The following is a 26,955-nucleotide window of genomic DNA, read 5'->3' as shown; positions in this document are numbered from 1 at the left end:
TGCTATATTCCATGTAAATAATTTTAAATCAATACTACATCAGAGAACGCTGAGCACTTGGCTGGAAAGAAACAAATATTTATTAAGTAAATAGATCTGATTGTTGGTTAACATAGAATTTTGCATGTTCGAGATATTAGTTCTGTGAATAATCAGAATGCTTTAGCTGAGCTTATCTCTACATATGGGGATCGTCATTTTAATGTTATGGTTCTGCTATTCATTGATGCAAATAATATTGGGGAAGATTTCAGTAATACAATGGAATTGGTGGAACTACAATGGATTGTAAAGGTGCAATCAAACAGAACACCTGGCTTGAACGCACAGGTCCCTTTTAAGACCTATACTGAAACAACATAGAATCTGCTAATTACATGGTATATTATAAGGAGTTTCTATTGCTTAAAGTTTTAGATCTGAAGAAGGACTTTAGCCTGAAAGTGCTTATCCATTTCTTTTTACTCAATAAAAGAAGTTTTATATACTTAGCCTTGGTGGTCGGTTAGCTTTATTTTTTATGTTTGTATTTTGCACCTTCAGCTGTCTGCTTTATTGTACTTGTTGGACTGTTATTTTCCATACAAAAAGGATTGTTATAAAAATACACTTCTTCATAGGTCGAGCATGCATCCTAAGCATATGAACAATAACATCTTGAAAGTCCAGATGCTGCGAGTTTCCAGACTAAATACTAGGGAACAAGATTTTATATCAGGAATGGACCAAATGCGACATTAACTTTTGAATAGAGCTTATGGAAAAACGGAAGTGGAAAACAGTGCAAGTCAAATTATTATTTCAGGATCTGATAGAATGAAACCGGGTTCATATTAGAATGACAAAAAAAGCATTTTGTCGAATGCGTTTTCGTCGACACATGTAGGGCGAACAGGCAAAACAGCGAAGCGGCTGTTCAGCAAATTCTTTCCCTGGTTAAGAAGTCGCTTGACCACTTCATTGCTTTGCCTGTTCTGGAATGCAGTGTGGTCCCTTATCCGGTATAGCTCCCGAGCATGACTGTTACTGACCTTAGGGTTAGGGTGCGGGTTAAGGTAAGTGCACATGTATGAAAGTGTTTACTGTTTTTTTATTTTGCGTTAGATGTATTGTTGGGTTACATGCATATGTGTATTTAGTTGTTTATGAGTTTTTGGGGGGTATAATTAGGGTTAGGGTATGTGTGTATATGTTTGGAAGTGTTTAATGTTTTTTTGGGGGGTTGGAACAGCGATTTCTTTCCATAGGAAAGAAATCGCTGTTCTGTGGTTTCGACATTTTCAGCGTTCACTGACTATGTGTCGAAGTAACACCGTTCGCTGTTTTCAGTGTTTGGTGTTACAATATGAACCCAATGAAACCATATTACTCACAACCAATAAGAAATAACAGTGAACAAATGAATGTAAGAGATCAGAGTAAACATAATTGAATAGTCTTAACTTATTCAAGCAATATTGGTGAAGTGTGTGACGTGATCAAGAAAAATTGGAAAATTTTAACATCAGATGATAAAAATAAAGGAGTAGTTGGAGATGTATCAAATTTCAGTTTTAAGAACAGTGCAAATTTGAAAAGACAGTTGTGCTATAGTCACCAAACCGAGAAATTAACACTGTACAATCTAATCAGAACTTTTTCAGGTTATAATTGTAAAGCATGCACGTTTATTTCGATGAGAAGTTACTTCATACACCCTATATCAGGAAAAAGAATCAAACCACACATCTGTGCTGATTGTCATTCTACTAATCTGGCCTGATTGTCATTCTACTAATCTGTGCTGATTGTCATTCTACTAATCTGGCCTGATTGTCATTCTACTAATCTGTGCTGATTGTCATTCTACTAATCTGTGCTGATTGTCATTCTACTAATCTGGCCTGATTGTCATTCTACTAATCTGGGCTGATTGTCATTCTACTAATCTGTGCTGATTGTCATTCTACTAATCTAGCCTGATTGTCATTCTACTAATCTGTGCTGATTGTCATTCTACTAATCTGGCCTGATTGTCATTCTACTAATCTGTGCTGATTGTCATTCTACTAATCTGGCCTGATTGTCATTCTACTAATCTGGCCTGATTGTCATTCTACTAATCTGGGCTGATTGTCATTCTACTAATCTGGGCTGATTGTCATTCTACTAATGTGGCCTATATTGCATCTTGCACTCTATGCGAACATTTTTACCTTGGAAAGCAACTCTATGCTTAAACAAAGAATTTTACAACATGTTTGAGATATTAATTCCATGAATAATCAGAATGCTTAAGCTAAGCATATCTCTACATATGGGGATCATCATTTTAAGTTTATGGTTTTGCAATTAATTGATACAAATAACAGAGGGTGAGATATCAGTAATACAATGGAATTACAAAGGATTGTAAAGCTGCAAGCACATAGAACACCTGGCTTGAATGCACAGGTCCCTTTAAAATCTGTATTGAAACAACACAGAATTTGCTAATTACTGGAAGGAAACTACTGGATACATGGTATCTCATAAGGAGTTTCTATTGCTTAAAGTTTTAGATCTGAAGAAGGACTTTTGCCTGAAAGTGCTTATCCATTTGTTTTTACTCAATAAAAGACGTTTTATTTACTTAGCCAAGGTAGTCGATTAGCTTTATGAAAATATAAACACTTCATGGAGTATTCAGGGACTCAACAGAATCCACAAATCTGTTAAATATGTCTTGGAGTACTCAGGAACTGTACAAAATCCACCAATCTGTTAAACTCTTCTTGGACTACTTAGCTTGCACTGTAACCTTCCTAGATACTACACTTACTATGCAGATGTTGCCAGTGGCATGGCATAGAGGGATAATGTCCTAACTATAGCCCAGGTAACCCATGTTTGATTAGCAGCTGGACTATCTGTGCTACTGGGAAGGAGGAATGGACACACCTGTCCTGGAGGGAGGGACATTAATCTTGGCACTCTCCAAGAGGAGGCATGGTCCATGAAGAGGGAAGCAGTCCTTGGACAATAGAACGAGTATAGGGGAGGAAGATGGACAAGAGCTTAGATCAAATCATTAAAAGAATCCCTCCCTCACAAAAACAGTTGCAGGTGAGAATTTTCAGCATGCCCTTAGGTTCCACACCAACACAAGTCTAAAAAATGCCAGTGTTACTCAGAAGAATGAACAGAAAGGATGGTAGACCCAATGATGGATGGTGGCATTGGGGTAGGAGACCTGAAAGTACAAAGCAAGGCATGGAGGGAACAAAAACAGAATACTATTGAACAATGGGTATTACAGACATGCTTACAGGGAAACAACTGACAGACAATATATGCAGATATTTCCTCTATCAGTATATCTGCACAAAATCAGTAATAATCCTTGTCACTCAAAAAAGCCCAGTTTATTTACAGTTCAGCGTTATGATATCAGTGTAATTGTCTTAGTGAGGTGGAAAGGGACACAGCACAACTGAAGGAAGCCTTGTTTGCTCAGTGTCACTCTGTAGGGAGTTTAACACGGCAGCAGAAAAGCAATATGGCTACACAGAGAACAAATGCTTCAGTGAAAAGACAGGCCCTTTCCCCCGTTAACAGAGTTCCACTAGTGACAACTTATCATTCAGAACTTTAAAAAACTCTACAAAATCATAAGGGATCTCCAACTGATATTTGGTGAGGGTGACATTTTTCAGGCACCCTTACTGCTGTCATTTAAACTACCAGATCTAATGAATCTTCCAGTGAGAAACAGACAACCAGATCTAATGAACCTTCCAGTGAGAAACAGGCAGACAAGAAAAGAGACCAAAATGGCACAAAAACCTGCAACCATCCAAAATGAAAAAACTTGTTAGATGATTTGTACTATTAGCAAAGTAATATCTACAAAGAACATGTTTTACAGTACAGAATTCCTTTACAGGAACTTATAATAATGTATTTTATCTGATGAAATAAATGAAATTTCCAGATACAGTTTATGTAAAAGGGACAGGGCAGACACTCAGAACTAGGATGGATGCCCACAAACAAACATTTTTTATGGAAAATGATAAAAGACACTGGCAGTACACTTTTCTAACGCTGATCATTCTGCATCACACATGTCAGTTAAGGTACTTTGAGGACATTTATGCACACCTTTGAAAAGAATGATAATGGAGATTAACGTAATACGGCTCTTCAGTTTGAACAGTAAATTGTTTTTTATTCACTCATTCATTCATGTTGATTGCAATCAAAAGAACTACAATGCAAGTAAGTCTAAAGACCATGTGCACCACAAGGGCTGCATCACCAAGAATAAACAGCAATACCACTCTTGTGCAGCACTGAACAGATTATTGGTGTATACAAGGACAACACATATACCAGTGTAGTGCATCACCAATAACATACAGTAATACCACTCTTGTGCAGCACCACACAGATCATTGGTGTATACAAGGACAACACATATACCAGTGTAGTACATCACCAAGAACATACAGTAATACCACTCTTGTGCAGCACCACACAGATCATTGGTGTATACAAGGACAACAGATATACAAGTGTAGTGCAGCATTAAAAACATACAGTGATACTTCCCTGATCCATCACCAGTAACATAAAGTAATATTACCCTTGGGCAGCACAGCACAGATCATTGGTGGATAAGAGGACAACAGATATAGCAGTGTAGTCCATCACCAATAACATACAGTAATACCACTCTTGTGCAGCACCGCATAGATAATTGGTGTATACAAGGACAACAGACATACCAGTGTAGTGCATCACCAAGAACATACAGTAATACTACCCTTGTGCAGAACCACACAGATCATTGGTGTATACAAGGACAACAGATACACCAGTGTAGTGCATCACCAATAACATACAGCAATAACACCATTGTGCAGCACCACACAGATCATTGATGTATACAAGGACAACAGATATACCACTCTACTTCATCACCAATAACATACAGTAATACAACCCTTGTGAAGCACTGCATAGATCCTTAGTGTATACAAGGACAACAGATATACCAGAGTAATCCATCACCAATAACATACAGTAAAACTACCCTAGTCCACCACCATTAACATAAAGTAATATTACCCTTGGGCAGCACAGCACAGATCATTGGTGTATACAAGGACAACAGATATACCAGTGTAGTGCAGCATCATGAACAGACAGTAATACCTCACTGATCCATCACCAATAACATACAGCAATACCACCCTTGTGCAGCACCACACAGATCATCTGTGTATACAAGAACAATAGATATAGCAGTGTAGTCCATAACCAATAACATACAGTGATACCAACCTTATACAGCACTGCACAGGTCATTGGTGTATAAAAGGACAACAGATATACCAGTGTATTGCTTCACCAAAAACATAAAGTAATACCACCCTGCTCCATCACCAATAACATACAGTAATACCACACTTGTGCAGCACAAGGACAACAGATACACCAGTGTAGTGCATCACCAATAACAGAGTAATATCACCCTTGTGCAGAAACGCATAGATCATTGGTGTATACACAGACAACAGATATATGAGTGTAGTGTATCACCAATATCATAAAGTAATACCACCATGGAGTAGCACTGCACAGATCATTGGTGTATAGAAGGTCAACAGCTATACCAGTGTAGTGCATCACCAATAACATACAGTAATACCACATTGGTCCATCACCAAGAACATACAGGAATACCACCCTTGTACAGCACAGATCATTGGTGTATACAAGGACAACAGATATACCATTGTAGGGCATCACCAATAACATACAGCAATACCACCCTTGTTCAGCACTGCACAGAAAATTGGTGTATACAAAAACAAATGATATATAGTGTAGTGCATCACCAATAACATAGAGCAATACCAACCTTTGCAGCACTGCACAGATCATTGGTGTATACAATGACAACAGACACACCAGTGTAGAGCACCACCAAGAACATATAGCAATACCACCCTTGTGCAGCACCGCACAGATCATTGGTGTTTAAAAGGACAACAGATATACCACTGTAGTGCATCACCAATAACATACACTAATACCACCCTTGTACAGCACCCACAGAGATCATTGGCACATAAAAGGACAAAGGATATACCAGTGTAGTGCATCACCAATAACATACAATAATACCACCCTTTTGCAGCATCGCAAAGATCATTGGTGTATACACAGAACCCAGATATACCAGTGTAGTGCATCACCAATAACATACAGTAATGCCACACATGCAGCACCACACAGATCACTGGTGTATACAAAGACAACAGATATACCAGTATAGTGCATCACCAATTACATACAGTAATACCACACTTGTGCAGCACCGCACAGATCATTAGTGCTTAAAAGCACAACAGATACACCACTGTATTGCATCGCCAATAACATACAGTAATGCCACCCTTGTGCAGCACTGCACAGATCATTGGTGTATACAAGAACAACATATATAACCGTGCAGGCATCACTAATAACATACAGTAAAACCACCCTTGTGCAGCACTGCAAAGATCATTGGTGTATACACAGAACCCAGATATACAAGTGTAGTGCATCACCGATAACATGCAATAATACCACACTTGTGCAGCACTGCACAGATCACTGGTGCTTAAAAAAACAACAGATATACCACTGTAGCGCATCACCAATAACAAACAGTAATACCATCCTTGTACAGCACCGCACAGATCATGGGCGCATAAAAGGAGAAAGGATACACAAGTGTAGTGCATCACCAATAACATACAGTAATACCACCCCAGTCATTCACCAATAACATACAGTAATACCACCTTTGTGCAGCACCGCATAGATCATTGGTGTATACAAGGACAACTGATATACAAGTGTAGTACAGCACGAAAAACATACAGTAATACCTCTGTGATCCATCACCAATAACATACAGCAATACCACCCTTGTGCAGCAGTGCACAGATCATTGGTGTATAAGAGGACAACAGATATAGCAGTGTAGTCCATCACCAATAACATACAGTAATACCACTCTTGTGCAGCACCGCACAGGCAACTGGTGTATACAAGGTCAAGAGACATACCAGTGTAGTGCATCACCAAGAACATACAGTAATACCACCCTTGTGCAGCACTGCACAGATCATTGGTGTATACAAGGACAACAGCATCACCAATAACATACAGCAATACCACCATTGTACAGCACCACACAGATCATTGGTGTATACAAGGACAACAGATATACCAGTCTATTGCATCACCAATAACATACAGTAATACCACCCTTGTGCAGCACTGCATAAATCATTGGTGTATACAAGGACAACAGATATACCAGTGTAGTGCATCACCAATAACATACAGTAATACCACCCTGATCCAGCACCAATAACATATAGTAATACTACCCTTGTGCAGCACCACACAGATCACTGGTGTATACAAGGACAACAGATATGCAAGAGTAGTGCAGCACCAAGAACATACAGTAATACCTCCCTGATCCATCACCAATAACATACAGCAATACCACCCTTGTGCAGTACCACACAGATCATTGGTATATACAAGGACAAGAGATATAGCAGTGTAGTGCATCACCAATAACATAATGTAATACCACCCTTGTGCAGCACTGCACAGATCATTGGTGTATACAAGGACAACAGATATACCAGTGTAATGCATCACCAAGAACATACAGTAATACTACCCTGGTCCATCACCAAGATCATAGAGCAATACAACCCTTGTGCAGCACCGCACAGATCGCTGGTGTATACAAGGACAAAAGATATACCAGTGTAGTGCATCGTTTGGTATGTACCTCTCAAGACATCTGCAACAACTGGAAAGGCCACAGAAATACCTCACTAAAAGAATCACAGGGCTAAAGCAGATGCCCTACACTGACCCCCTTAAAAAACTCCAGCTATACTCTGTCGCATATCGTCTACTCAGAGGCGATCTTTGCTTAACATACAAGGCCATGTCAAACCCAGAGCTGTTGGACATGCTATACTTAAAGAAATCCTAATCCCTCAGAGCCACATGCTCCAGGGTTCTAAACCTTATCATCACAATAAACAAAACATGCTGGAAGGATAGGTTCCTGACCCAGAGACTCCCCAGACTCTGGAAAAGATTGCCCATACTTGTCAAGCAGAGTGCCTCTTTGGTCCTCTTCAAAAGGAACCTTGACGATTGGATGGGAGAAAGGAAATTCACCCCGGGGATCACGTCAGTCGCCCTGCTAGACAGGGGTCCAGGGAAGTAAATAGTGTGGGAAGAAATAGCCAGGGAATTGTTATGGCTAGGGTTGTATAGGCCCTAGGGCTGATAGCCTAGTACCAACCTATGAACCTATCACCAGTTACATACAGTAATACCACCCTGTTCCTTCACCAAGAACATAGAGCAATACCACCCTTGTGCAGCTCCACACAGATTATTGGGGTATACAAGGACACAAGATTTACCAGTGTAGTGCATCACCAAGAACATACAGTAAAACTACCCTGGTGCAACACTGCACAGATCATTGATGTGTACAAGGCCAGATATACCAGTGTAGTGCATCATCAATAACATAAAGTAATAAGACCATTCTGCAGCACTGCACAGATCATTGGTGTATATACGAACAACAAATATACCAGTATAGTGCATCACCAATATCATAAAGTAATACCACCATTGTGCAGCACCACACAGATCATTGGTGTATACAAGGACATCAGATATAGCAGTGTAGTGCATCACCAATACCATGCAGTAATACCACCATTGTGCAGCACTGCACAGATCATTGGTGTATACAAGGATAACAGATATACCAGTGTAGTGCATCACCAATAACATACAGTAATACCACCCTGGTTCATAACCAAGAAAATACAGTAGTACAACCCTTGTGCAGCCTCAAACACATCATTGGTGTATACAAGGACAACAGGTATACCAGTCTAGTGCATCATCAAGAACATACAGTAATACCACCCTGGTCCATCACCAAGAACATACAGCAATACCATCCTTGTGCAGGACTGCACAGATCATTGGTGCATACAAGAACAAAAGACATACTAGTGTAGTGCATCACCAATAACATACAGTAATATCACCCATGTGCAGCACAGAACAGATCCTTGGTGTATACAAGGACAACAGATATACCAGAGTAATCCATCACCAATAACATACAGTAAAACTACCCTTGGCCATCACCATTAACATAAAGTAATATTACCCTTGGGCAGCACCACATTGATCATTGGTATATACAAGGACAAGAGATATACCAGTGTAGTGCAGCATCAGGAACATACAGTAATACCTCACTGATCCAGCACCAATAACATACAGCAATAATACCCTTGTGCAGCACCACACAGATGATTTGTGTATACAAGAACAACAGATATAGCAGTGTAGTGCATCACCAATACCACCCTTGTACAGCACCGCACAGGTCATCGATGTATAAAAGGACAACAGATATACCAGTGTATTGCTTCACCAAGAACATAAAGTAATACCACCCTGGTCCATCACCAATAACATACAGTAATACCACACTTGTGCAGCACAAGGACAACAGATATACCAGTGTAGTGCATCACCAATAACATAGAGTAATACCACCCTTGTGCAGGACCATATAGATCATTGGTGTATACATGGACAATAGATATATGAGTGCAGTGCATCACCAATATCATAAAGTAATACCACCACGGTGCAGCACTGCACAGATCATTGTTGTATAGAAGGACAACGGATATACTAGTGTAGTGCATCACCAATAACATACAGTAATACCACATTGGTCCATCACCAAGAACATACAGCAATACCACCCTTGTGCAGCACAGCACAGATCATTGGTGTATACAAGGACTACAGATATACCATTGTAGGGCATCACCAATAACATACAGAAATACCACACGTGTTCAGCACCACACAGAAAATTGGTGTATACAAAAACAGCAGATATACCAGTGTAGTGCATCATCAATAGCATATAGCAATAACACCCTTTGCAGCATTGCACAGATCATTGGTGTATACAAGGACAACAGACACACCAGTGTAGACCACAACCAAGAACATACAGCAATACCACCCCGGTCAATCACCAATAACATACAATAATAACAGCCTTTTGCAGCACCGCACAGATCATTGGTGCATACAGTGACAACAGATATTCCAGTGTTGTGCATCACCAAGAACATACAGCAATACCACCCTTGCGCAGCACAGCACAGATCATTGGTGTTTAAAAGGACAACAGATATACCAGTGTAGTGCATCACCAATAACATACAGTAATACCACCCCAGTCAATCACCAATAACATACAATAATAACAGCCTTTTGCAGCACCGCACAGATCATTGGTGTATACAAGGACAATAATTATACCAGTATAGTGCACCACCAAGAACATAGAGTAATACCACCCTGGTCCATCACCAATAGAGTACAACAATACCACCCTTGTGCAGCACTGCACAGATCATTGCTGTGTACAAGGACAGCAGATATACCGGTATAGTGTTTCAAAAAATAAACAGTAATACCACCCTTTTGCAGCACTGCAAAGATCACTGTTGCATATAATGACAACAGCTAAACCAGTGTAGTGCATCACTAATACCATACAGTAATACAAACCTCATCCATCATCAAGAACATGCAGCAATAGCACCCTTGTGCAGCACCATACAGATCATTGGAGAATACAAGGACAACAGAAATACCAGTGTACTGAATAACTATGAACACACAGTAATACCACCCTGGACCATCACCAAGAACATACAACAATGACACGCTTGTGCAGCACCACACAGATCATTGGTGTATACAAGGACAACAGATATACCAGTGCAGTGCATCACCAATAACATACAGTAATACATCCTGTTCCATCTCCAAGAACATACACCAATACCACCCTTGTGCAGCACCAAACAAATCATTAGTGTATAAAAGGACAACAGATATACCAGTGTAGTGCATCTCCAGTAACACAGAGTAATACCACCCTGGTCCATAACCAAGAACAGACAGCAATACCACCCTTGTGCAGAACCAAACAGATCTTTGGTGTATAAACTGACAACAGATATACCAGTGTAGTGCATTTCCAGTAACATAGAATAATACCACCCTGGCCCACAACCAAGAACAGACAGCAATACCACCCTTGCACAGCACCGCACAGATCACTGCTGTATACAAGGACAAAAGATAACCAGTGTAGTGCATCACTAAGAACATACAGTAATACCAACCTTGTGCATCACCGCACAGATCATTGGTGTATACAAGGACAACATATATACCAGTGTGTGCATCACCAATAACATACAGTAATAAACTCTGGTCGATCACCAAGAACATACACCAAAACCACCCTTGTGCAGCACCAAACAGATCATTGTTGTATACCAGTGCAGTGCATCACTAATAACATACAGTAATACCACCGTGGTCCATCACTAATAACATACAGCAATACAACCATTGTGCAGCACTGCACAGATCATTGGTGTATAAAAGGACAACATATATACCAGTGTAGTGCTTCACTAAGAACATGCAGTAATACCTACCTTGTGCATCACCGCACAGATCATTGGTGTATACAAGGACAACATATATACAAGTGTAGTACATCACCAATAACATACAGTACTACCACCCCGGTCCATCACCAATAACATACAATAATACCACCCTTTTGCAGCATCGCAAAGATCATTGGTGTATACACTGAACCCAGATATACCAGTGTAGTGCATCACCAATAACATATAGTAATGCCACACGTGCAGCACCGCACAGATCATTGGTGTATACAAAGATAACAGATATACCAGTATAGTGCATCACCAATAACATACAGTAATACCACACTTGTGCAGCACCACACAGATCATTGGTGCTTAAAAGCTCAACAGATGTACCACTGTACTGCATCACCAATAACATACAGTAATGCCACGCTTGTGCAGCAGTGCACAGATCATTGGTGTATACAAGGACAACAGATATACCAGTGTAGTGCATCACCAATAACATACAGTAATACCTCACTGATCCATAACCAATAACATATATCAATACCACCCTTGTGCAGCATCACACAGATCATTTGTGTATACAAGAACAAAAGATATACCAGTGTAGTTCATCACCAATAACATACAGTAATACCACCCATGTGCAGCACCGAACAGATCCTTCGTATATACATGGACAACAGATATACCATAGTAATCCATCACCAATAACAAACAGTAAAACTACCCTAGTCCATCACCATAAACATAAACTAATATTACCCTTGGGCAGCACTGCACAGATTATTGGTGTATACAAGGACAACAGATATACCAGTGTAGTGCAGCATCACGAACATACATTAATACCTCACTGATCCAGCACCAATAACATGCATCAATACCACCCTTGTGCAGCACCACACAAATGATTTGTGTATACAAGAACAACAGATATAGCAGTGTAGTGCATCACCAATAACATACAGTAATGCCACCCTTGTACAGCACCGCACAGGTCATTGGTGTATAAAAGGACAACAGATATACCAGTGTATTGCTTCACCAAGAACATAAAGTAATACCACCCTGGTCCATCACCAATAACATACAGTAACACCACACTTGTGCTGCACAAGGACAGCAGATATACCAGTGTAGTGCATCAGCAATAACATAGAGTAATACCACCCTTGTGCAGAACCGCATAGATCATTGGTGTATACATGGACAACAGATATATGAGTGTAGTGCATCACCAATATCATAAAGTAATACCACCATGGTGTAGCACTGCACAAATCATTGGTGTATAGAAGGACAACAGATATACCAGTGTAGTGCATCACCAATAACATACAGTAATACCACCCTGGTCCATCACCAAGAACATACAGCAATACTACCCTTGTGCAGCACAGCACAGATCATTGGTGTATACAAAGACAGCAGATATACCATTGTAGGGCATCACCAATAACATACAGCAATACCACCCTTGTTCAGCACCGCACAGAAAATTGGTGTATACAAAAACAAAACAGATATACCAGTGCAGTGCATCACCAATAACATAGAGCAATACCACCCTTTGCAGCTCTGCACAGATCATTGGTGTATACAAGGACAACAGACAAACCAGTGTAGAGCACCACCAAGAACATACAGTAATACCACCCTTGTGCAGCACCACACAGATCATTGGTGCATACAGTGACAACAGATATTCCAGTGTTGTGCATCACCAAGAACATACAACAATACCACCCTTGTGCAGCACTGCACAGATCATTGGTGTTTAAAAGGACAACAAATATACCACTGTAGTGCATCACCAAAAATATACACTAATAACACCCTTGTACAGCACCACAGAGATCACTGGTGCATAAAAGGACAAAGGATATACCAGTGTAGTTCATCACCAATAACATACATTAATACCACCCCGGTCCATCACCAATAACATACAATAATACCTCCCTTTTGCAGCACCGCACAGATTAGTGGTGTATACAAGGACAAGAATTATACCAAAGTAGTGCACCACCAAGAACATAGAGTAATGCCACCCTGGTCCATCACCAATAGCATAGAACAATACCACCCTTGTGCAGCACTGCACAGAGCATTGGTGTATACAAGGACAGCAGATATACCAGTATAGTGTTTCAAAAAATATACAGTAATACCACCCATGTGCAGCACTGCACAGATCATTAGAGCATATAATGACAACAGCTAAACCAGTGTAGTGCATCCCCAATACCATACAGTAATACCACCCTCATCCATCACCAAGAACATGCAGCAATAGCACCCTTGTGCAGCACCACACAGATAACTGGAGAATACAAGGACAACAGAAATACCAGTGTACTGCATAAATAAGAACACACAGTAATACCACCCTGGTCCATCACCAAGAACATACAGCAATGCCATGGTTGTGCAGCACCACACAGATCATTGTGTATACAATGACAACAGCTATACCAGTGTAGTGCATCACCAATAACATACAGTAATACACTCTTTCCTATCACCAAGAACATACACCAATACCACCCTTGTGCAGCACTGAACAAATCATTAGTGTATAAAAATACAACTGATATACCAGTGTAGTGCATCTCCAGTAACACAGAGTAATACCACCCTGGTCCATAACCAAGAATAGACAGCAATACCACCCTTGTGCAGAACCGAACAGATCTTTGGTGTATAAAATGACAACAGATATACCAGTGTAGTGCCTTTCCAATAACATAGAATAATGCCTCCCTGGCCCATCACCAAGAACAGACAGCAATACCACACTTGTGCAGCACCGCACAGATCATTGGTGTATACAAGGACAACAGATATACCAGTGTAGTGCATCACCAATAACATACAGTAATAAACTCTGGTCCATCACCAAGAACATACACCAATACCACCCTTGTGCAGCACTGCACAGATCATTGGTGTATAAAAGAACAACATATATACCAGTGTAGTGCATTACAAAGAACATACAGCAATACCACCCTTGTGCAGCACCACACAGATCATTGGTGTATACAAGGACAACATATATACCAGTGTAGTGCTTCACCAGTAACATACAGTAATACCACCCTAGTGCAGCACCGCACAGATCATTGGTGTATACAAGGACAACATATATACAAGTGTAGTGCATCACCAATAACATACAGTAATACAACTCTGGTCCATCACCAAGAACATACACTAATACCACCCTTGTGCAGCACTGAACAGATCATTGTTGTATAAAAGGACAACCGATATATCATTGTAGTGCATCTCCTGTAAGATAGAGTAATACCACCCTGGTCAATCACCAAGAACAGATAGCAATACCACCCTTGTGCAGCACAACACAGATCATTGGTGTACTCAAGAACAACAGATATACCAGTGTAGTGCATCACCAATAACATACAGTAATACCACCCCGGTCCATCACCAATAACATACAATAATACCTCCCTTTTGCAGCACCGCACAGATTAGTGGTGTATACAAGGACAAGAATTATATCAGTGTAGTGCACCACCAAGAACATAGAGTAATGCCACCCTGGTCCATCACCAATAGCATACAACAATACCACCCTTGTGCAGCCCTGCACAGATCATTGGTGTATACAAGGACAGCAGATATGCCAGTATAGTGTTTCAAAAAATATACAGTAATACCACCCATGTGCAGCACTGCACAGATCATTAGAGCATATAATGACAACAGCTAAACCAGTGTAGTGCATCCCCAATACCATACAGTAATACCACCCTCATCCATCACCAAGAACATGCAGCAATAGCACCCTTGTGCAGCACCACATAGATCACTGGAGAATACAAGGACAACAGAAATACCAGTGTACTGCATAACTAAGAACACACAGTAATACCACCCTGGTCCATCACCAAGAACATACAGCAATGCCATGCTTGTGCAACACCACACAGATCATTGTGTATACAATGACAACAGATATACCAGTGTAGTGCATCATCAATAACATACAGTAATACACTCTGTCCCATCACCAAGAACATACACCAATACCACCCTTGTACAGCACCGAACAAATCATTAGTGTATAAAAAGACAACTGATATACCAGTGTAGTGCATCACCAATAACATACAGTAATACCACCCTGATCCATCACTAATAAAATAGAGCAATAACACCCTTGTGCAGCACTGCACAGATCATTGCTGTATAAAAGGGCAACATATATACCAGTGTACTGCTTCACCAGTAACATACAGTAATACCACCCGTGTGCTGCATTACACAGATCATTGGTGTATACAAGGACAATAGATATATCAGTGTAGCGCATCACCAATAATATATAGTAGTACAACCCTGGTCCATCACCCACAGAATATAGCAATACCACCCTAGTGCAGCATCACACAGATCATTGGTGCATACAAGGATAACAGATATACCAATGTAGGGCATCACCAAGAACATACAATAATAACACCCAGTTCAGTCACCGACAACATATAGTAATACCACCCTTATGCAGCACCACACAGATCACTGGTGTATACAAGGACAACAGATATACCAGTGTAGTGCATGACAAATATCATAATGTAATACCACCCTTGTGCAGCACTGCAGAGATCATTGGTTTGTACAAGGACAACAGATATACCAGTGTCATGCATCACCAATAACATACAGTAATACCACCATTGTAAAGCACTGCAGTCAGATCATTGGTGTAAACAAGGACAAAATATATACCAGTGTAGTGCATTACCAATAACATACAGCAATCCCACCCTTGTTCTGCACCGCACAGATCATTGGTGTATACAAGAACAGATATACCACTGTAGTGCATCACCAAGAAAATACAGTAATACCAACCTCGTGCAGCACCGTACAGATCATCGGTGTACACAAGAACAACAGATATACCAGTGTAGTGCATCACCAATAACATACAGTAATACCACCCTGGTCCATCACCTATATGTACAGCAATACCACCCTTGTGCAGCACTGCACAGATCACTGGTGTATAAAAGGACAACATATATACCAGTGTAGTGCATCAACAGTAACATACAGTAATACCACCCTTTTGCAGCACTGTACAGATCATTGTTGTATACAAGGACATCAGAAATACCAGTGTAGTGCATCACCAAGAACATATAGTAATACCACCCTGGTTCATCACAAATAACATGCAGTAATACCTACCTTGTGCAGCGCCGCACAGATCCTTGGTGTATACAAGGACAACAGATATACCAGTGTAGTGCATCACCAATAACATACAGTAATACCACCCTTGTGCAGCACCACACAGATCATTGGTGTATACAAGGACAACAGATATACCAGTGTAGTGCATCACCAGTAACATGCAGTAATACCACCCTAGTCCATCACCAATAACATACAGCAATACTTCCCATGTGCAGCATGGCACACATCATATGTCTATACAACGACAACAGATATACCAGAGTAGTCTATCACCAATACCATACAGTAATACCTACCTTGTATCGCACCGCCAGTTCACTGGTGTATACTAGTACAACAGATATACCAGTGTTGTGCAGCACCAAGAACATACAGTAATACCTCCCTGATCCATCAACATGAATATACAGCAATACTTCCCTTGTGCAGCCCTGTACAGATCATTGCTCTATACAAAGACAACAGATATAGCAGTGTAGTGCATCACCAATAACGTACAATACCAACCTTGTGCAGCACCGCACACATCATTGATGTATACAAGGACAACAGATATACCAGTGTATTGCATGCCAAATATCATAATGTAATAGCACCCTTGAGCAGCACTGCTGAGATTATTGATTTGTACAAGGACAAAAGATATACCAGTGTAGTGCATTACCAATAACATACAGCAATCCCACCCTTGTTCAGCACCACACAGATCACTGGGGTATACATGAACAGATATACCAGTGTAGGGCATCACCAAGAAAATACAGTAATACCACCCTTGTGCAGAACCGCACAGATCATTGGTTTATACAGTGACAACAGATATATAAGTGATAATCATCACCAAGAAAATACAGCAATACCACCCTTGTGCAACACCGCACAGATCATTGGTGAATACAAGGATAACAGAAATACCAGTGTACTGCATCACCAAGAACAGACAGTAATACCAGCCTGGTGGCTCACCAATAACATACAGTAATACCACCCTTTTGCAGCACCGCACAGATCATTGGTGTATACAAGTACAATGGATCTACCAGTAGAGTGCATCACCAAGCACATGCAGTAATACCACCCTTGTGCAGAACCACACAGATCATTGGTGTATACAAAGACAACAGATATACCAGTGTAGAGTATCACCAATAACATACAGTAATACCATCCTGGTCCATCACCAAGAACATACACCAATACTACCCTTGTGCAGCACCAAACAGATCACTTTTGTATACATGGAGAACAGATATACCAGTGTAGTGCATCTCCAGTAAGATACAGTAATACCACCCTGGTCCATCACCAAGAACATGCACCAATACTACCGTTGTGCAGCACCAAACAGATCACTGGTGTTTACAAAGAGAAAAGGTATACCAGTGTAGTGCATCTCCAGTAAGATACAGTAATACCACCCTGGTCCATCACCATAACATACACCAATACCACCCTTGTGCAGCACTGCACAGATCATTGTTGTATAAAAGGACAACATATATACCAGTATAGTGCTTCACCAGTAACATACAGTAATACAACACTTGTGCAGCACTGCACAGATCATTGTTGTATACAAGGACAACAGAAATACCAGTGTAGTGCATCACCAATAACGTACAGTAATACCACCCTGGTCCATCACAAATAACATACAGTAATACCTCCCTTGTGCAGCAATGCACAGATCATTGGTGTATACAAGGACAACAGATATACCAGTGTAGTGCATCACCAATAATATATAGCAATACCACCCTGGTCCGTCGCCAAGAGCATACAGCAATACCACCCTTGAGCAGCATCACACAGATCATTGATGTATACAAGAATAACAGATATACCAATATAGGGCATCACCAAGAACATACAATAATAACACCCTGTTCAATCACCAACAACATATAGTAATACCACTGTTATGCAGCACCACACAGATCATTGGTGTATACAAGGACAACAGATATAGCAGTGCAGTGTATCACCAATAACATACAGTAATACCACCCTTGTGTAGCACCACACAGATCATTGTTGTATACAAGGACAACAGATATACTTATGTAGTGCTGCACCAATAACATACAGTAATACCACCCTGGTCCATCACCAATAACATACGGCAATACCTCCCCTGTGCAGCATGGCACAGATCATATGTGTATACAAGGACAACAGATATAGCAGTGTAGTGCAGGACCATGAACATACAGTAATACCTCCCTGGTCTATCAACAATAACATACAGCAATACTACCCTTTGCAGCACTGCACAGATCATTGGTGTATACAAGGACAACAGACACACCAGTGTAGAGCACCACCAAGAACATACAGTAATACCACCCTTGTGCAGCACCACACAGATCATTGGTGCATACAGTGACAACAGATACTCCAGTGTTGTGCATCACCAAGAACATACAACAATACCACCCTTGTGCAGCACCGCAGAGATCGTTGGTGTTTAAAAGGACAACAGATATACCACTGTAGTGCATCACCAAAAAATACACTAATACCACCCTTGTACAACACCACAGAGATCACTGGCGCATAAAAGGACAAAGGATATACCAGTGTAGTGCATCATCAATAACATACAGTAATACCACCTCGGTCCATCACCAATAACATACAATAATACCTCCATTTTGCAGCACCGCACAGATTAGTGGTGTATACAAGAATTATACCAGTGTAGTGCACCACCAAGAACATAGAGTAATACCACCCTGGTCCATCACCAATAGCATACAACAATACCATCCTTGTGCAGCACTGCACAGATCATTGGTGTACACAAGAACAGCAGATATACCAGTATAGTGTTTCAAAAAATATACAGTAATACCACCCATGTGCAGCACTGCACAGATCATTAGAGCATATAATGACAACAGCTAAACCAGTGTAGTGCATCCCCAATACCATACAGTAATACCACCCTCATCCATCACCAAGAACATGCAGCAATAGCACCCTTGTGCAGCACCACACAGATCACTGGAGAATACAAGAACAACAGAAATACCAGTGTACTGCATAACTAAGAACACACAGTAATACCACCCTGGCCCATCACCAAGAACATACAGCAATGTCATGCTTGTGCAGCACCACACAGATCATTGTGTATACAATGACAACAGATATACCAGTGTAGTGCATCACCAATAACATACAGTAATACACTCTGTCCCATCACCAAGAACATACACCAATACCACCCTTGTGCAGCACCGAACAAATCATTAGTGTATAAAAAGACAACTGATATACCAGTGTAGTGCATCTCCAGTAACACAGAGTAATACCACCCTGGCCCATAACCAAGAACAGACAGCAATACCACCCTTGTGCAGAACCGAACAGATCTTTGGTGTATAAAATGACAACAGATATACCAGTGTAGTGCATTTCCAATAACATAGAATAATACCTCCCTGGCCCATCACCAAGAACAGACAGCAATACCACATTTGTGCAGCACCGCACAGATCATTGGTGTATACAAGGACAACAGATATACCAGTGTAGTGCATCACCAATAACATAAAGTAATAAACTCTGGTATATCACCAAGAACATACACCAATACCGCCCTTGTGCAGCACCAAACAGATCATTGTTGTATACCAGTGCGGTGCATCAGTAATAACATACAGTAATACCACCCTGGTCCATCACCAATAACATACAGCAATACCACCCTTGTGCAGCACTGCACAGATCATTGGTGTATAAAAGGACAACATATATACCAGTGTAGTGCATTACAAAAAACATACAGCAATACCATCCTTGTGCAGCACCACACAGATCATTGGTGTATACAAGGACAGCAGATATACCAGTGGAGTGCATCACAAAGAACATACAGTAATACCAACCTTGTGCATCACCGCACAGATTATTAGTGTATACAAGGACAACATATATACAAGTGTAGTGCATCACCAATAACATACAGTAATACAACTCTGGTCCATCACCAAGAACATACACTAATACCACCCTTGTGCAGCACTGAACAGATCATTGTTGTATAAAAGGACAACCGATATATCATTGTAGTGCATCTCCTGTAAGATAGAGTAATACCACCCTGGTCAATCACCAAGAACAGACAGCAATACCACCCTTGTGCAGCACAACAAAGATCATTGGTGTACTCAAGAACAACAGATATACCAGTGTAGTGCATCACCAATAACATACAGTAATACCACCCTGATCCATCACCAATAACATACAACAATAACACCCTTGTGCAGCACTGCACAGTTCATTGGTGTATAAAAGGGCAACATATATACCGCCAGATCATTAGTGTATACTAGTACAACAGTTATACCAGTGTTGTGCAGCACCCAGAACATACAGTAATACCTCCCTGATCCATCAACTTGAACATACAGCAATACTACCCTTGTGCAGCCCTGTACAGATCATTGCTCTATACAAAGACAACAGATATAGCAGTGTAGTGCATCACTAATAACGTACAATAATACCAACCTTTGTGCAGTACCGCACACATCATTGATGTATACAAGTACAACTGATATACCAGTGTAGTGCATCACAAATATCATAATGTAATACCACCCTTGAGCAGCACTGCAGAGATTATTGATTTGTACAAGGACAAAAGATATACCAGTGTAGTGTATTACCAATAACATACAGCAATCCCACCCTTGTTCAGCACCGCACAGATCACTGGTGTATACATGAACACATATACCAGTGTAGGGCATCACCAAGAAAATACAGTAATACCAACCATGTGCAGCATCGCACAGATCATTGGTGTGTACAAGGACAACAGATATATAAGTGATAATCATCACCAAGAAAATACAGCAATACCACCCTTGTGCAACACCGCACAGATCATTGGTGAATACAAGGATAACAGAAATACCAGTGTAGTGCATCACCAATAACATACAGTAATACCACCCTGGTCCATCACCAAGAACATACAGTAATACCACCCTTGTGCAGCACCGCACAGATCATTGGTGTATACAAGGACAACAGATATACCAGTGTAGTGCATCACCAATAACATACAGTAATACCACCCTTGTGCAGCACCACACAGATCATTGGTGTATACAAGGACAACAGATATACCAGTGTAGTGCATCACCAATAACATACAGTAATACCACCCTGGTCCATCACCAAGAACATACACCAATACTACCCTTGTGCAGCACCAAACCGATCACTGGTGTATACAAGGAGAAAAGGTATACCAGTGTAGTGCATCTCCAGTAAGATACAGCAATACCACACTGGTCCATCACCAAGAACAGAAAGCAATACCACCCGTGCAGAGCACCACACAGATCATTGGTGTATACAAAGACAACAGATATACTAGTGTAGTGCATCACCAATAATATACAGTAATACCACCCTGGTCCATCACCAAGAACATACAGCAATACCACCCTTGTGCAGCACCACACAGATCATTGGTGTATACAAGGACAACAGATATACCAGTGTAGTGCATCACCAATAACATACAGTAATACCACCCTTGTGCAGCACCGCACAGATCATTGGTGTATACAAGGACAACAGATATACCAGTGTAGTGCATCACCAATAATATACAGTAATACCACCCTGGTCCATCACCAAGAACATACAGCAATACCACCCTTGTGCAGCACCACACAGATCATTTTGTATACAAGGACAACAGCTATACCACCTTATAATCAAATAAATAAACAGTAATGGTAACCTGGTCCATCTGGTCCACATACATACCAATTACCCTTATGCATGTAGTAGCACTGCACAGATTGTTGGACAACAGAACAACAGATACCGGTGTGTACCAATAACACATATACCAGTAATACCACCCTGGTCATCACCCATAAACAGTAGCACAATACTGCCCCTGTGTAGCATAGCACAGATCATTGGTGTATACAATGACAACAGATATATCAGTGTAGTGCATCACCACTAATATACAGTAATAATACCCTTGTGCCACACCACATAGATCATTGGTGTATACAAGGACAACAACTATACCAGTGTAGTGCATCACCAAGAACATACAGTAATACCATCCTGGTCTATCACCAAGAAAATGCAGCAATACCACCCTGGTCCATCACCAAGAACATACAGCAATACCACCCTCGTGCAGCACCACACAGATCATTGGTGTATACAAGGACAACATATATACCAGTGTAGTGCATCTCCAAGAACATACAGTAATACCACCCTGATCCATCACCAAGAACATACAGCAATACCACCCTGGTCCATCACCAAGAACATACAGCTATACCACCCTTGTGCAGCACCGCACAGATCATTGGTGTATACAAGGACAACAGATATACCAGTGTAGTGCATCACCAATAACATGCATTAATGCCACCCTTGTGCAGCACCACACAAATCATTGGTGTACACAAGGACAACAGATATACCAGTGTAGTGCATCACCAGTAACATACAGTAATACCACCTTAGTGCAATACCACACAGATCATTGATGTATACAATGACAACAGATATACCAGTGTCGTGTATCACCAACAATATACAGCAATACCACCCTTGTGCAGCACCGCACAGATCATTGGTGTATACAATGACAACAGATATACCAGTGTAGTGCATCTCCAAGAACATACAGTAATGCCACCCTTGTGCAGCACCTGCTCAGATCATTGTTGTATACAATGACAACAGATATACCAGTGTAGTGCATCACCAAGAACATACAGTAATACCACCCTGGTCCATCAACAAGATCATATGCAGCACATAGTGCCTCATCTGTCATGTGGAGGAAATAGCAGAGGACAAGGAGGTAAATCTGTTACCAGCATTTATCATCTGTTATTTTATGAATGGGTAATCAAATCAATCAATCATAGCTTCCCTGTGGTAACTACAAATGATTACACTGTTCTAATGTTCCAAAACTATGGTGACAATCTCAGAAGATGTGTTATGAGGCACAGTATGGAGTGGACCAAACTTCAAATAAAGGTTAAACAGAAGGCAGTGCTTATCATCCTGCCTAATCAAGAAATTACAGTAATGCCCCTTGCCATCAGGCCCAGCATCCCAGCCAATAGCAATGCATTTCTATTGAAGTTTAAGCATTGCTATGTCCAGGGACATCCTATGAGGCATGGAAAAATTGCTGCTAGAAACACTGAGCATCTGTGATGTACCACTGAGCTTCTAGTTTCTGGAAATGATCAGAGGTGAAAGTGTGCTCTGCAGGAGAAAGGTCAGCCATGAATAACAGTGGCATAAAAGACTCCATACATTTATGAGACACAGAGAAATCTTCCATTGGGAACTGCCACATAGTCTCCAGAAGGACATTCACATAAAACTACTGCAATCTCTCTCCAGGAAGGCCTGGCTTCATGGAGAAACCCTGCTGCACAATTCTGTCCAATAAGGAGACCTCAGAACGTCATACTGTCTCTAATATATTCACATGTCAGTACAAGAAACATCTTGAATGTTTTGCACTAAACACACCCACACTCATATCTGAAATACAGATTCCCTGTGCTCACAATTCCCCATAGAATCCTTGTTTCCCCTGCACCTATATTGCCAATCCATTTTTGTTTATTTGGAAAGGTCTGTAAATGCATATTCTCTCTGTATAAAAAGACACTAGTGTGCAGAGTCTGCATGTCCTCCCTGTGGTCACATGGGTTTCCACCTGGTGCTCTGATTTCCTCCCACATTCCAAAGACATGCTGTAGGTGGATTGGGCACACTAAATTGACCCTAGGCATGAGCGGGTGCATGTGTGTGTCTTCAGTGGAAGGTTGGGCACCGGGCTGGCAACTCGACACCATAAAAACTCCACTGCCAATCATGAGCAGACAGGTGATCTGCTGTGGCAACCCTAACTTTGAAAAGCCGAAAGAAGAAGTCATCTCTGGTGCTTACTTGTCAGTGTGTTAGTTTTTTAAAATACTTTTTTTTCTTTCCATGTGCCCACTGGCCATTAAACCTCAGCCCACCCACCATCACTCTTCAACTGTTAATGTGCCATTCATTCTGAGTCATCAACTCTAGAGCTGGCCACAGTGCAGGAAGTCAAAGGGTCTCTTTCTTTTTCTGGCCCTAACCTTACCCTGGCAACTGATAAGCACATCTATAGGTGTGAGAACCTGCTCTGTTTCTCCTGTCAGCATGCAGATTACCACACAAACTCCATGAAAGATATCTGGATGCAGTCTGGCAGACCCAGGCACATCTTCCCAGTCTATATGCTGCATATTGTTCACCTCACTTTCAGTTTTTCAGGTGCTGGTATTCCAGAGAATCAGCCAGCCTCCCTGCCCTAGATGAAAAAGTCAGTTTTAGTGTCCCCTATCAACTGCACCGACACCTGAATCTCTAACAAGTGCCATATCAGGCAGACTACAATCAAGACTTTACCCGTTTGAGTTACAGAGCTAATCAATGTGTCAGTTTGGTAGTATTTTTCTTTCTTTATCTGTTAATAAATAAGTACAATTCACATTAAACAGAAGTCTGGCACATGTTATACAAAGGACTGTTGTACTAATGCACTGAACATGTGTATGGTAACACAAAGTCATATGACATTTCATCTTTGTGGCAGGTTATGTGTACTATCTAATGAGGTGTTAATATCAGTGATCCATGAAAAGCAGATACATTTGGTGAAACATTTTAAAGCAGAAGGTTCTAAACCAGCTAGCCAGCCACAGGGTAGGACAGCCTCTGTCTAACATCAGTCTATTCACCAAAAGGCTTAAAGCATTTTTGAGCACTGAAAGGGCATTTAACATTAATTTATTCACAAACAGCCTTAAGCTGTTAATTGAAAAGAATGACAACCATTAGTGTGGAATAACATAAATTACACATAAGCAGAACTGTTTTGCTGCTGATGCATGCCATTCAGGTTTGCTCACCGTGTATATATACAGGGTAACCTGTAGTCATGTGCTGAATTACAGACATATATAGATGTAACATTTCTTCAGTTCTACTTTACTTTTTCATTTATAATCTATCATGCTCTATTTTGTGCTGTCTGTTTTTAAGTGCTTGAAAATAAATGTGTCCATACAGTCCAGTCACTTGCTTTTGTCATAAATAAATACATTACAACATCTGAATGCACAGTATTAAGTGCATCAAGAACTTACTAATGTGAACAGCTATAAAAATGAAAATGTTTTCTGAATTTGCTTACAGTTGACCTCACCTGAAACATGCTGGTTGCTTCCAATATGGGTATGAATGTATGCCCTTTATGTTTAGATGATATCATACAGATAACACACACAGGACAGCCATCGTCTTGACAGAACACTTTCAACACCTCTTTGTGCTCTGTGCACTCATGTGACCCAAGCAGGTAGTGACTTTTTTGCTCCTGGTTTGGTATTTCTTCTTTCTCATACTGCCGTGACCTCTGACTACTCTCTACAGCTTTGCATAACTGCCAGTTCACTGTGTACTTTTTAGATGAGAATACCTCTCTGCATTCAGGACAGGAGGGAATTTTCTCACTGTCCCAGACTTTATCTATGCAGGATTTACAAAAACTGTGTCCACATTCCAGCACTACAGCTTCTTTAAACAAGTCCAGACAAACTGAACACAATAAATCCTCAGCTAGATCATGTAATGGTTTACCAGCTGCCATTCTTTTAGCACTCTGCTTTTAATTTCATTTACCTAAAGAAAAATGAGTTTAGACAACAGCATTTCCTGGTTCTATACCATGTGATATGCAGATACATGGGAAATGAGTACCAATTTTCCTTAAAGTGACAATGTTCTTTATTGAAAACAAACTACTGTTTTGTTGTTGTGAAGAAGAGTTACTTAATATATATCTACAAAAACATGGTCATACTTACATTTCTTTTATCTGTTTCACACCTACACTGAAGCAGTTGTTTCTAACCTTGAAAGTGTTGCTGTTTTTCTCTAGATCTGCATGAATAAATTCAGCTAACTAGATCAGTCCTTTAACCTTCCGTGACTGAATGAATGTGCCACATATTTCCCTATCATTTATTAATCTTCACTGTCTTGTTGTTGC

General features: G+C 40.7%; 1 protein-coding gene across 1 annotated transcript in view; it reads right to left on the bottom strand.

The window, feature by feature from the left end:
* Positions 1-26,591, bottom strand: part of LOC122798676 (zinc-binding protein A33-like) — a 418,021-nt gene extending 391,430 nt beyond the window's left edge. Inside the window, exon 1 of the mRNA XM_044067768.1 lies at positions 26,110-26,591. Coding sequence (XP_043923703.1) covers positions 26,110-26,553 — 444 coding nt within the window. The 5' untranslated portion in view covers positions 26,554-26,591. The remainder of the gene's footprint in view (positions 1-26,109) is intronic.
* Between the last annotated feature and the right edge of the window lie 364 nt (positions 26,592-26,955).

The sequence above is a fragment of the Protopterus annectens genome, chromosome 3.part1, assembly GCF_019279795.1.
Source record: "Protopterus annectens isolate FY-2018-M chromosome 3.part1, PAN1.0, whole genome shotgun sequence".
In the NCBI taxonomy this organism is placed as follows: Eukaryota; Metazoa; Chordata; order Ceratodontiformes; family Protopteridae; genus Protopterus; species Protopterus annectens.
This window is presented reverse-complemented; position numbering and strand designations above follow the sequence as displayed.